Source organism: Jaculus jaculus, chromosome 7, assembly GCF_020740685.1.
Source record: "Jaculus jaculus isolate mJacJac1 chromosome 7, mJacJac1.mat.Y.cur, whole genome shotgun sequence".
In the NCBI taxonomy this organism is placed as follows: Eukaryota; Metazoa; Chordata; class Mammalia; order Rodentia; family Dipodidae; genus Jaculus; species Jaculus jaculus.
In genome coordinates, this window is record NC_059108.1 from 144,159,217 (window position 1) to 144,172,889 (window position 13,673).

Here is a 13,673-nt window from a genome sequence, read left to right on the forward strand (position 1 = left end):
ATTTCCAACTGCTTAGCAGTTAGTGTATATTTCATTGAACACTGTAATGTAGCTTTTGGCAAAGGGCAAGCAAGTATTTTTCATCAATGGGTGGCAACCATGTTTGTCTTTGGAAACTGTTGGGAAAACATCAGCACAACTGGGTTATTACTCCATGATAGCGCACACAGGGTATCTTAACTTCTGAAGACTTGCCAATTTCACTTTCAAGATTTTAAGTGTTTAAAATAATATGCGTATGAAACTGAAAGATGAAGCTGGTCTGACTGACATGTAAAAAAAGATGCTGCCAGGGTTCAGTTTGGAGACTTACATTTCTGAATTTAGCGAAGTTGATTTCTAAGTACATTATCCTCATCCTGTTTGATAACTTGGTATAAAAAGACATGCAATCTGCCTGCACTGCCAATGAAGTCATCAGGTGTACTGACATTATTTATAATCTATGAATTTAATCTCATTTTTTGGAAAGATAATAAGAACTCGGGTCTCTGACAGGAGCATTCTAATTCCCATGGGGTTGAAGGCTCATTTGTTGAGAATCTTAGATAAGACCCTTTTGATCTAAAAGCACATAAACATACAGAAGACATTGGATCTTGTTGGAAGGAGGGCAACTGAGAAGGTCAAAGGTGAAGTAGTGAAGTGATAGAAAATAATGTAAAGAGCCGGGCGGGCGTGGTGGTGTCTTTAATCCCAGCACTCGGGAGGCAGAGGTAGGCGGATTGCCCTTGAGTTCAAGGCCACCCTGAGACTCCATAGTGAATTCCAGGTCAGCCTGGGCTAGAGTGAGACCCTACCTCGAGAAACCAAAAAAAAAAAAAAGTGGAAAGGATATTCAATGTGAAATGGAAACAGTCAAGTTGTAACTTGGCGTGGTGGCGCACACCTTTAATCCCAGCACTCGGGATGCAAAGGTAGGAGGATCGCTATGAGTTCAAGGCCAGCCTGGAACTAACGGTGTGAGCTCCAGGTCAGCTTTGGCTAGAGTTGAGAGCCTACCTCAAAAAACAACTAAAAAAAAAAAAAAAGAAATAGATAAGTTGTAGTACCTCAAAAGCAAGACATGCAAGAGGTGAAAGATGTCCCCAAGAGACAAAGCAATGGTTTTTCTACCACACCCATTATACCAAAAGACTTTGTTATAGAAGAGGGCTTTGACGTACTTTACAGAGGAGGGGCAGTGAGGGAAGGGGAAGGGCAGGGCAGCGGTACCCTGTCCATGCCATGGCTGAACTATGTACGCAGCTAAGAGCCAGACCTACTGTTGCTTCCAGCTTTCTCAAGGGACTGCTTGTCCTGAAGGACCCTCAGTGTTTGTTCCATACCCTTTGTCTGTCTCCAAACACTCTAAGAGAAGGGTAAGATGTTTGTTATGACTCAACTGAAAGGGAACACTTTCTTTTCCCCCTTTCTTAACAAAAATTGCAAGAAGAGTTGTACATTCTTTCTAAGGCAAACGAAAAAAAGGGACCTAATAAAACTTAACAGTGTTACTGTATATTTTTTTTCCGAAGGTAGGGTCTCAGTCTAGCCCAGGCTGATCTGGAATTCGCTATGTATTCTCAGGGTGGCCTCAAACTCATGGCGATCCTCCTACTTCCCTTCCAAATGCTGGGATTAAAGGTGTGTGCTACCATGCCTGGCTGTGTTACTGTATTTTTAAAAATTTGTATAGATTTATTTCAGGTTGTTAAATGTTAAAGAAACAGGTATTCTTTTTTAAAAAGTAGTTAAATCATTGATTTATGTTATTGAGGTTTAGAAGTAATATTCAAGTAAGCTTTTTTTTTGGCATTAGAAAATACTAGGGTAATTTTTAAATAAATTAGTTGAAACATTTTTAATGAATATATTTTTCCAGAATGAAATATGGCCCTTGATGGTTTATTAAAAACCAAAAGAGCAAATACGCTTTTTGTTGTTTTTAGACCACTGAATATGGTCTTTATTAAGGATCATTAAAGTTAGAAATCTCAAGAGCAACTTTTTTTCCAGTGCTGGAGATTGAACTCAATGTACATGCTAGGCAAGCACTATATACTGAGCTACATTTCCAGCCTTTACAGCAATCTTTTTTCCTTTTTATGTTTGTTTTAGTTTTTCGAGGTAGGGTCTCACTCTAGCCCAGGCTGACCTGGAATTCACTATGGAGTCTCAGGGTGGCCTCGAACTCATGGCAATCCTCCTACCTCTGCCTCCCGAGTGCTGGGATTAAAGGCGTGCGCCATCACGCCCGGCTACAGCAATCTTTAATGATTCTTGAGTATTATTACAAGCAAGAATCCCCTGTCAAAGTTCATAATAAGGTGCTACTTATATTTTTTATTATAAGACAAGTACCAGAAAAGTGAGTCTTTTAGCCTGAAATCAATCATTAAATTTCCCCATCTTACCCCCAAATTTTGTCACAGAAAAGGCAAAATTAAAAAGGTAAGTTCATGGATTTTTTCAATAAGTTTGTTTTTCCTGATAAAAATTCATTTTATCAGGAAATGAATTTTCTTATAACAAATAAATAGTCAAAATCTGCATGTAATTTTTTTAAATCTATGTAATTGGTAGGCAGTGTTTCACAAAAGGATTTAGGACATGAAATGCATTTCTCTTACTGATTTCACCACACACAGGAAGCACATAAAACAGTAAAGCTGTAGTACTGGGGAGCTGCTGTTCCTAGTTGGTAGGAAAGCTGTCGGTGGACGGTGGTGTGAGGTGAGGGAAGCAATACTAACTACAAGTTGTTTTCTCATGATGTAATTAGAAAGAAACTTGTGAAAGTACAACTTTTATGGAAAAGTACAAGCTGCTGAGAAAAGGAAACAGATTAATTTAACTGGGAAAATGGGTGATTGACAAAGATCATTTTCATAACAGTCATTTATGTGCTCATACTTTAACTTCTTTAAACATTATTTCTACAGCACTCGAAAGGCAGAGGTAGGAGGGTCGCCGTGAGTTCGAGGCCACCCTGAGACTACTTAGTGAATTCCAGGTCAGCCTGGGCTAGAGTGAGACCCTACCTTGAAACACCCCCCCCAAAAAAAAACTATTTCTCTACGTTGTAATGACACATATGTTTGTTGTTAATTTAGGATGTTCACTATACATGCAGAAAATATGCAGTCAAATCTATCCAATCAAACTATTTTATCTAGAGTTTGGTACAAACTTTTACTTCTCTCATTCTGTTCAAGAAAAATAAACACAATTGAATTTCAAAAACAATTGTGAAGTTCAAATGTTTATCAAGATGCTAGTTTATTTATGTTATTATTCAGAGATAATTCCATAATGAAAATTGTCATTAACCAATTACAATGTCAGGAAATTCAAATGAAATTTTGCAGACATGATGTATTTACATTTAATTTTAAAAAGTATACTATATCTTATCTTTTATACCTTCTCCTTACCTACTCCAATTTATTGTTCTTTATGGTTTGTATGTTTTAATAAATGTTATTGAGTAAAATCCAATTAAACATTGTTCAGAGAGATTTGGAAAGACTGATTTTGTCCCTATGTCCTCGCATCATTGTTTCCTAAGTTCTTGTATCTCTTCCTTCAAGTTAGCAAGTTAGGTTCCTGCATGCAGAAATCCACATTGTCCATTCCTCACACATAGATAAAGGTCAATAAATGTTACTACTAATGAATTGCAAATCCCATGAGACACCAAATAAAGCAAAAAACAACAACAAAAATTCTCTTCAGGATTCTAGCAAGGACCTCACAACTTCATTTATAGTCTCATGTGAACCTTTCCTAAGTATACATAAGCAAACACTGAACCAAGGAGATTGCACAAGGGAATGCAGAGTTGCACACACCTGTGTGGGTGCGCCGATGGTTCTTTAAGTTTCCAGCTGTAGTGAACTGCTTACCACAATTGGACTCAGGGCACATAAAAGGCTTTTCCCCATTGTGTGTTCTCATGTGCACCTTCAGCCTCTGCAACACATAGAAGCTTTTCCCACAACCTTCTGCAGGGCAGATGAAGGAGCGGTCATTTCTGCAAAACACCAAATAAGCAATAATATCTAAAAATACTCTTTGCTACAGATGACAAGTTAAAATTCCTATTGCTTCTCAGTGCAAACAATAAATTCCAAACCTGGATATATCAAAATAATCTGAAGAGTTTGTTAAAATTATAAATGTTCTGCTCTATCATATCCCCAATACTAATTTTACAGGTTTTAAGTAGTGGCCTAGGTTTACATATTACATAAATTCTCAAAAAAAAGTTATGTTTTATGAGCCAGGCGTCGTGAATCCTAGCACTCGGGAGAGAGGTGGAAGATGATTGTCTAAAATGCACAAGGTCCTGAGTTCAATCCCAGCATCATAAAAGTAAGAACCAAACAAAAGACTGGTCATGGGTGTGCATGCCTAGAAATCTAACACTTGGGAGGCTGAGATGAAAAGATGTTTTTTTAGAAATTTATTTATTTGCAGGCATGTGCATGTGTATGGAAGTGCCATGGTCGCTTGCTGCAAACACCAGATGCTTGTGCCACTTTTTTCTTTTTCTGTCTTTTAAAGGTGGGGTCTCACTCTACTAGCCCAGGTTGACCTTGAACTGACAGTGATCCCCCTACCTCTGCCTCCCAAGTGCTGAGATTAAAACATGATCCATCACACCTGGCTTGTGCCACTTTGTACATCTGGCTTTACGTGGGTAACGGGGAACTGAACCCAGGCTACAGGCTTTACAGGCAAGCACAAGCACCACCACCCACTGAGCCATCTCCCCAGCCCCTGGAAACATAATTTAAGCTAAGGAATTTAAGAACAACTTGGGCAAGACAGTTAGACCGTGTCTTAAAAGAGATCTTGGAGATATTGGCTGGGTATGGTGATGCACGCCTTTAATCCCAACACTTGGGAGGCAGAGATAGGAGGATCACCATGAGTTCAAGGCCACCCTGAGACTACATGGTGAATTCCAGGCCAGCCTGAGCTAGAGTGAAACCTTACCTTGGAAAACCAAAAGACAGAGAGAGAGAGAGAGAGAGAGATCTTGCTTTTCTGAGACAATGTCTCAATATGTAACCTAGGCTGATGTCCAACATTTGATCCTCCTGCCAGCCTCCCAAGTGCTGAGATTATAGATGTATACCACCATTCCTTACTAATAATGCGAACATAGCTGAGTCTTTGCTTTCCTTTAATTTGTTAATCAGGAGACAGGTTCCTTGGAAAGGTTAATGTTCTTAAGTTCAAAATATGGTTATCTCAGGGCTAGGAAGAGGACTCAGAAGTTAAAGGAGCTTGCTTGAAAACCTGGTAGACAGAATATGATTGCCCAGTATCCATGTAAAGACAGATCCACAAAGTAGCACATATGTCTGGAGTTCATTTGCAGGAGCAAGAGGCCCTGGCATACCCACTTGCTCTCTCACATATATACAAATAACTAACTAAACACACAAATATGAGATCTCAGGGCTGGAGAGATGGATTAGCAGTTAAGGCACTTTCCTGAGAAGTATAAGGTCCCAGGTTCAATCCTCCAATAACCACATAAGCCAGATGCAGTGGTGCATGCATCTGGAGTTCACGTGCAGAAGAGGCCCTGGTGCACCCATTCTCCCTCTCTCCCTTTCTCTCTCTCTCTCTCTCTTTTTTTCTCTCTCTCCCTCCATAAGTAAATAAATAAATATTTAAAAACAACATGAGATCTCAGATTTGCTTACCGATGAGTTTTGAGGTGGTACTTGAAGTGAGCTGGCCATACAAATGTCCGGTCACAGCCCTCAACTGTGCACTTGAGCTTTTTTTCCACTTGAGGAAGGGGCCCAGGATCTTTGGGTTGCCCATCACCAGAACCAAGGTGAACATTTTCTCCTAAAGCAAAATCACATACTTGTAATCCAGAGAAAATCCTATTCAGAAACTTAGTTTTATTGTTTTGTTATTTATTTATTTGAGAGTGACAGAGAAAGAAAGAGCGAGGAGGAGAGAATGGGCACATCAAGGCCTCCAGCCACTGCAACTCCAGATGCATGTGCTCCCTTGTGCATCTGGCTAACATGGGTACTGGGGAATTGAGCCTTGAACTGGGATCCTTAGGCTTTACAGGCAAGTGCTTAACTGCTAAGCCATTTCTCCAGCTCCCCAGAAACTTAGTTTTAAACAATAAAGCTCCTATATTTCATTCCTGTTATTAATCAGTGTTGTGGTTTGATTCAGGTGCCCCCCATAAACTTAGATGTTCTGAATACTTGGGTCCCAGATGATGGAGATTTGGGAATTAACATCTCCTGGAGGGGGCATGTTGTTGGGGGTAGACTTATGGGTGTTATAGCCAGTTTCCCCTTGCCAGTGTTTAGCATACTCTCCTGTTGCTATGGTCCACCTTATGTTGGCCAGGCAGTAATGTCCACCCTCTGTTCATGTCGTCGTTTTCCCTGCCATCATGGAGCTTCCCCCTTGAGCCTGTGAGCCAAAATAACCCTCTTTTTTCCTGTAAGCTGCTCCTGGTCTGGTGATTTCTACCAGCAATGTGGACCTGACTGCAACAACCAGGTACCTGTATCTATCTTCTCCATAGATATGAGTGCCTTACACAGTCATACCCTTATTCCAGAGAACTACCAACAATTATCATGTTTTCAAAATATTTTATTTTTATTTATTTGAGAGAGAAAAAGGCAGATAGAGAGAAAGAATAGGCGTGACAGGGCCTTGTGCCAGTGTAAATGAACTCAAGATGTACGTGCCACCATGCGCTGGCTTACATGGGTCCTTGGAAGTTGAACCTAGGTCCTTAGGTTTCTCAGGCAAGTGGCTTAACTGCTAAGCTACCTTTCCAGCCCCAGCTATCACGCATTGTTTCACAAGACTAGGTTTCTGACAAATGTAGAAATATTCAAAATAGCTTCTTTAACATTATTTCAAAAAGCAGAATGAAAACTATTTGTAGCTTGGCGTGGTGGCATATGCCTTTAATACCACCATTTGGGAGGCAGAGGTAAGAGGACTGCTGTGAGTTTGAGGCCACCCTGAGACTCCATAGTGAATTCCAGGTAACCCAGGGCTAGAGCAAGACCCTACCATGAAAAAACAAACTATTCTGTTGCTGGGCATGGTAGCACATGCCTTTAATCCCAGCACTCAGGGGGCAGAAGTAAGATTACTGTAAAATTGAGTCCAACCTGGAACTACAGAATGAGCTCCAGGTCAACCTCAGCTACAGAGAGACCCTCCCTTAAAACAAAAAACAAACAAAATTTGTAAAAGCCAGGTGGTACATACATGCAACTTTAATCCCACCACTTGGGGGGGGGTAGAGGCATGAGGGTCAGGAGTTCAAGGTATTCTTGGTTATAAGTCTCAAGAAATAAAACATAAACAACTCCCCCCCAAAAATCAGCCGAGGCAATGTTCAGTGGTAAAGTGCCTGCCCATCAATGATGAGAACTTGAGTTTGGATCCCTTGTACCTACATAAAAAAAAGCCAGGAGCGGCCGGGCATAGTGGCACACACCTTTAATCTCAGGACTTGGGAAGTGGAGATGGGAGGATTGCCGTCAGTTTGAGGCCAACTTGAGACTCCATAGTGAAATCCAGGTCAGCCTGAGCTATCGTGAGACCTTACCTCAGAAAACCCAAATAAATAAAATTTTATGTAGCTGGGCATGGTGGTGTATGCCTTTAATAGCAGGACTAGAAGGCAGAGGTAAGAGAATCAGAAGTTCAACCTTATCAACATAATGAATTTGAGGCCAGTCTGGGCTAGATGAACACCTGTCTTAAAAGGGAAAAAGGGGGGCTGGGGAGATGGCTCCAAGGGTAAAGGCGTTTTACTTGCAAAGCCTGAGTTAAATTCCTTAGCATCCAGATACAGCCAGACACTAAAAGACACACGTATGCCTGGTGTTCATTTGTAGTATCAAGAGACCCTGTTACACATGTGTGCACACACAAGTAAATAAATAAATAAAAATTTACCAGAAAATGTAAAACAAGAGGCAATGAATTATGGAACTCCATTATGTTCAATACTGAAGATTACTAATATATGATCAATATATAATATATGGTGTTTCAAGGTAGGGTTTCACGCTAGCCCAGGGTCTCAGCCCACTCAGGAGGCTGAGATAGGAGGATCACTGTGAGTTTCAGGAGACTACATAATGAATTCCAGGATAGCCTGGGCTAGAGCAAGACCCTACCTCAAAAAAAAAAAAAAAAAACAACTCAGGCATGGTGGCACATGTCTTTAGTCCCAGCACTCCGGAGGCAGAGGTAGGAGGATCGCTGCGAGTTTGAGGCCACCCTGAGACTCCATAGTGAATTCCAGGTCAGCCTGGGCTAGCATGAGACCCTACCTCAAAAAAAACAAAAAAAAACTAAACTGAAACAAAAGAAAACACAAACTTTAAAAAAAAAACAAACCACAATACATGCATATGCTTATAATCCTAGCTACTTGAGAGGATGAGGCAGGAGGATCAAAAATTGTAGCCGGGGGCTGGAGAGATGGCTTAGCGGTTAAGCGCTTGCCTGTGAAGCCTAAGGACCCCAGTTCGAGGCTCGGTTCCCCAGGTCCCACGTTAGCCTGATGCACAAGGGGGCGCATGCGTCTGGAGTTCGTTTGCAGAGGCTGGAAGCCCTGGCGCGCCCATTCTCTCTCTCTCCCTCTATCTTTCTTTCTCTCTGTGTCTGCCGCTCTCAAATAAATAAATAAAAATTTTTAAAAAAAATTGTAGCCAGGCATGGTGGTGCACGCCTTTGATCCCAGCAGAGGCAGAGGAAGGAGGATCGCCCATGAGGTGACTCAAGGCCACCCAGAGACTGCATAGTGAATTCCAGGTCAGCCTGGACTACAGTGAGACCCTACCTCGAAAAACAAACAAACAAAAAGAGCATAAAAATTGAGGCCAGCTTAGGAAACTTAGCACAGTACTGTCTCAAAGTAAGAAAGGACTATAGTGGTGGAATACTTGCATAGCATGCAGAATATAGTGCATACCCTAATATGGAAAAAAAAGATATTTATGTTAGAATACATTAAAATATTGAATAAAATCACATCACGTTAGTGGTGAAAAGCAGTATTTCATAAATATGTTTGTGTATCATGACTGTGTGTGTACAAACAAAATATTAAAATTTGCATGCAGCCATTTAATCTACATGTCTAAAGTTTATATATCTAAGTAAGACAACACTTAGGGAAACATATTAGTAGCAAAGTAGGACTGTATTTTATTTATTAAAAAATTGTCTATGCCAGGCGTGGTGGTGCATGCTTTAATCCCAGCACTCAGAAAGTAGAGGTAGGAGTATCGCCATGAGTTCAAGGTCACCCTGAAATTACCTAGTAAATTCCAGGTCAGCCTGGGCTAGAGTTAAGACCCTAACTTGAAAGAAAATGAATTGTTTAAATTTGAGAAGGGAAAAAAAGGGAGAGAGAGAAAGAGAGAATGGGCATGCCAGAGACTTTAGCAGCTTTAAATGAACTCCAGACACATGCACCACTTTGTATATCTGGCTTATGAGGATCCTGGGGAATTGAACCTGGGCACTTTGGCTTTTCAGGCAAGTGCCTTAACTGCTAAACCATCTCTCCAGCCCTAGAACTATTTTTGTCTTATACTTGGGCTTACTTTATTTCTTTAATTTTCTTTTCTTCTTCTCCTGTTTTTTTTTTGTTTGTTTGTTTGTTTTTTGTTGTTTTCGAAGTATAGTTTCACTCTAACCCAGGCTGTCCTGGAATTTACTATGTAGTCTCAGGGTGGCCTGAAACTGATGGTGATCATTCTACCTCTGCCTCCCAAATGCTGGGATTAAAAGTGTGTGTCGGGCTGGAGAGATGGCTTAGCGGTTAAGCGCTTGCCTGTGAAGCTTAAGGACCCCGGTTTGAGGCTCGGTTCCCCAGGTCCCACATTAGCCAGATGCACAAGGGGGTACACGCATCTGGAGTTTGTTTGCAGAGGCTGGAAGCCCTGGCGCGCCCATTCTCTCTCTCTCCCTCTATCTGTCTTTCTGTGTCTCTCGCTCTCAAATCAATCAATCAATAAATAATTAAAAAATTGTTTTAAAAAAAAGTGTGTGTCATTACACCTGGCTTATTTTATTTTTATTTTCTGTTTAATTCCAGATGCATGTGTCGCTTTGTGCATCTGGCTTTATGTGGGCCCTGGAGAATTGAACATGGGTCCTTTGGCTTTGCTGGCAAGTACCTTAACCACTAAGCCATCTCTCCAGCCCTTGTGCTTAGTTTATATTTAGGAACATACACTTAGTAGGGTAACATATTTGGAGTAATAACATTCACAACGCTTTACTGATTATGAAGCTTATACCAAATTATTCATATAAAAAAGAAAAAAACCCACAACTAACAGCTAAGACATCTCTCCAGTACCCACTTCTAAGTTTTAACATGCATCAGAAACAAGTCTGTGATGCACTAAATCTGTGGTGAGGCATATGACCCACATTCTATGTTGCTGAGTGATACTGTCAATCCATGGACAATATTCAAACTAACTGGAATTGAGAAAAGTAACATGGAGAAAGTATGCTAAGCTAACAAGGGGACAGGGAGTAGCAGAGGCAACCAGCACAAAACCACTCATAACTTGTAAAATTTGAAATTGCAAAATGAGGACTGGAGACATGGCTTAGTGATTAAGGTGCTTGCCTGTGAAGCCAAAGGGGCCAGGTTCAATTCCCCAGGACCCTGTAAGCCAGATGCACAAGGTGGCACATGCATCTAGAGTTTGTTTGCAGCAGCTGAAGGCCCTGGCACACCCATTCTCATTCATTTCTCTCTCTCTCTAAAATGATTAGCAGTTTAGTTTCAGCAAAACATCTCTCATAGACTTAACATTAATTTTATAGTTGTATTAATTGATAAAGCTATTTTAATTTTAAGAGCTCTAAATAGAAAATATTTATGTTTTTACATACTCAAAAAGCATTATAATAAAAATAACTCAAATAACCTTAGAAATATTTTGAGACAGAGTCTATGTGGCCCATGTTGACCTCAAAAGTACAGTTATCGGGCTGGAGAGATGGCTTAGTGGTTAAGCGCTTGCCTGTGAAGCATAAGGACCCCGGTTTGAGGCTTGATTCCGCAGGACCCATGTTAGCCAGATGCACAAGGGGGCACACGCAGCTGGAGTTCGTTTGCAGTGGCTGGAGGCCCTGGTATGCCCATTCTATCTGCCTCCTTCTCTCTCTCTCTGTTGCTCTCAAATAAACAAATAAATAAAAGTACAGTTATCCTGCCTCAGCATCCAGAATGCTGAGATTACAGGTATGTGTCACCATGCCTATAGCCTTTTTCTTTAAAAGATGCTTTGTACATCAAGAATTTGGAAAAAAAAAATTCAAAATATGGGTTTAGTTGATCTGGTACACAAAGCTGGTATGGCCTAGGATAAAAGACCATTTTTACATTTCTAGGTTTCTCACCAATAAACTATGTTTAGTTGTACACAATTCAAATCCCTGTACAGAATAGGAGAAAGGAAGATGACATAGGAGTCTCACCATTGCTGTTGGTCTTTGCATTCTTTGCCAGTTGTGCACGAGTAGCAGCAATTAAACTGTCATGGGCCAACTCCTGAACACGGAGGAACCATGGAATGCTACTGTCTGTGCTCTCACTGGAGAGGAAATCATTCCCCGAATCCTCTGTCTCATCCTGTACAAAGACTAAGTGCTCAGCTGAAGATCCCAGACCTAGAAGAAACAAGAGAACATAAGAATGTTAGCCAAAGGGTAATCCTTTCATTTGCCTTGGCCCAGAAACTCTGTTCTGAATTTGTGTGTGTGTGTATGTATGTTTTAGTTTTCTAAGGGAGGGTCCCACTCTAGCCCAGGCTGACCTGGAATTCACTATGTAGTCTCAGGGTGGCCTCACACTCTCAATCTTCCTACCTCTGCCTGACAAGTGCTGAGATTAAAGGCGTGTACCACCATGCTCAGGTCCCCATTCTCTATTTATCATTTTATTTATTTATTTATTATTTTAATTTATCCATTTTGAGAGAGAAAGTGAGAGACAGAATGGGCGCTCCAGGGAATCCAGCCAATGCAAACGAACTTCAGATGCCTGTGCCCCCTTATGTATCTGGCTTATGTGGGTACCTGGGAATTAAACCTGGGTCTTCACAGGCAAGCACCTTAACTGCTAAGCTATCTCTCCAGGCCCCTGGCATTGTATTTTTCCTTTCCTTTAATTTTTATTTTTTGTTTTTCAAGGTAGGGTCTCACTCTAGCCCAGGCTGACCTGGAATTCATTAAGTCACTTTTTGAATATGGCTTTCTATGGGTATTGAGACATCAAACCCAGGCACAGGCTTTGCAAGCAAGTGCTTTTAACTGCTGAGCCATCTCCTCATCCCCCAATTGTTTCTTCCTTGTTTTTCTTAAGCCTAAATAGAGTTGAGAACAGAATAAAGCATACCTGCTCGCGTCAGATTAAGAAGAATAAAAGAAGTGCTGTCACTTGGCTGTAGATCTTGTAACAAGCTAGGAGATTCTGGAGTAGACAAAAACTCTGGGGACTTCTGTACAGCCTGAGCCCTTGTCTCCTCTCCGTCTGGGCCCACATTCACCTGAAGGCTTCTCAAAACAGCTGAGGAAGGGACCTCTTTGGAGGAGTTAGTATGGTTTGAAGTATCATCTAGTAAAAAGAAAACGCACCACTTACTTTTTATACCCAGCTCCAAGACCTCACCACTTTAATACCTAGTATGTATGACTTAGGAAACCTCCTTAGTATCTTAGCAGCCTTACAAAAGTAGTCTAAAATGTTCTGACAGTAGGTATAACTAGCAACCAACCAATCACACTGGGACATTATCCACTTTAGTCCTTGAAGCTAGAAATCAATACCATTTCAACAATAGGATCTAAATTTTAAAGTACTTCTCTCTCTTTCTCTTTTTTTTCTAAGGTAGGGTCTCAATCTAGCTCAGGTTGACCTGGAATTTACTATGTTGTCTCAAGGTGACCCTGAACTAACAGCGATCCTCCTAACTCTGCCTCCAGAGTGCTGGGATTAAAGGCCCTGCCATCTCCTTGACTTGTATAGCATGAAAATGATATTTCTGCAGAGTGATTACAGGGGAAAACAGCAGGATGGGAAACTCAGTGAAATTTCACAGGACAATCAGAATGTCTCATTATAGTGCTGGGTTCATATTGAATACAAACAATTTAAAAAATTTATTCTCAAGAACTTTGTTCTAAGTAATGGGGAAGCGTTTTCAAATGATTTGGTTGCAATATAATAAGGAATTACACTATAATGCTGAAGCATTCAATGTTTTCACGCATCTTTGTAACAGGCGGGCAATAATTTTCCTTTTTTAAGCAGCTGGTAAGTAAAATAACAGGAATAAAGTGGACAGTTCTACCATTTTCATTAGACTAATGATGTTGCACAAAAATGTGAATATTCTCTGTTTGTTTAAGGGGGCAGGGTCTCCTGGTCTCTTGATGCTGCAGTAAAACACTAGGTGCATGCACCACTTTGTGTCTAGTTTTGCATGGGTGCTGGGGAATTGAACCCAGGCCGGCAGGCCCTGCAAGCAAATGCCTTTATCCACTGAGCCATCTCCTCAGCCCCATGCGAGTATTCTTTAATTACTTATGTATTTATTTGAGAGAAAGAAACAGACAGACAGAGGCAACCAGGG

General features: G+C 40.9%; 1 protein-coding gene across 6 annotated transcripts in view; it reads right to left on the reverse strand.

Moving 5' to 3' along the window:
- Positions 1 to 13,673, reverse strand: part of Znf410 (zinc finger protein 410) — a 51,470-nt gene that overhangs the window by 16,152 nt on the left and 21,645 nt on the right. For 4 of the 6 annotated variants that reach the window (XM_045155354.1, XM_045155352.1, XM_045155351.1 and 1 more), the window contains exons 4-7: positions 12,437 to 12,655; positions 11,518 to 11,709; positions 5,703 to 5,853; positions 3,834 to 4,015 (exon numbers count right to left, since the gene is read on the reverse strand). In XM_045155354.1, the coding sequence (XP_045011289.1) occupies positions 3,834 to 4,015; positions 5,703 to 5,853; positions 11,518 to 11,709; positions 12,437 to 12,655 (744 nt within the window). The remainder of the gene's footprint in view (positions 1 to 3,833; positions 4,016 to 5,702; positions 5,854 to 11,517; positions 11,710 to 12,436; positions 12,656 to 13,673) is intronic. The other 2 variants (XM_045155356.1, XM_045155353.1) reach the window with 1 other exon arrangement.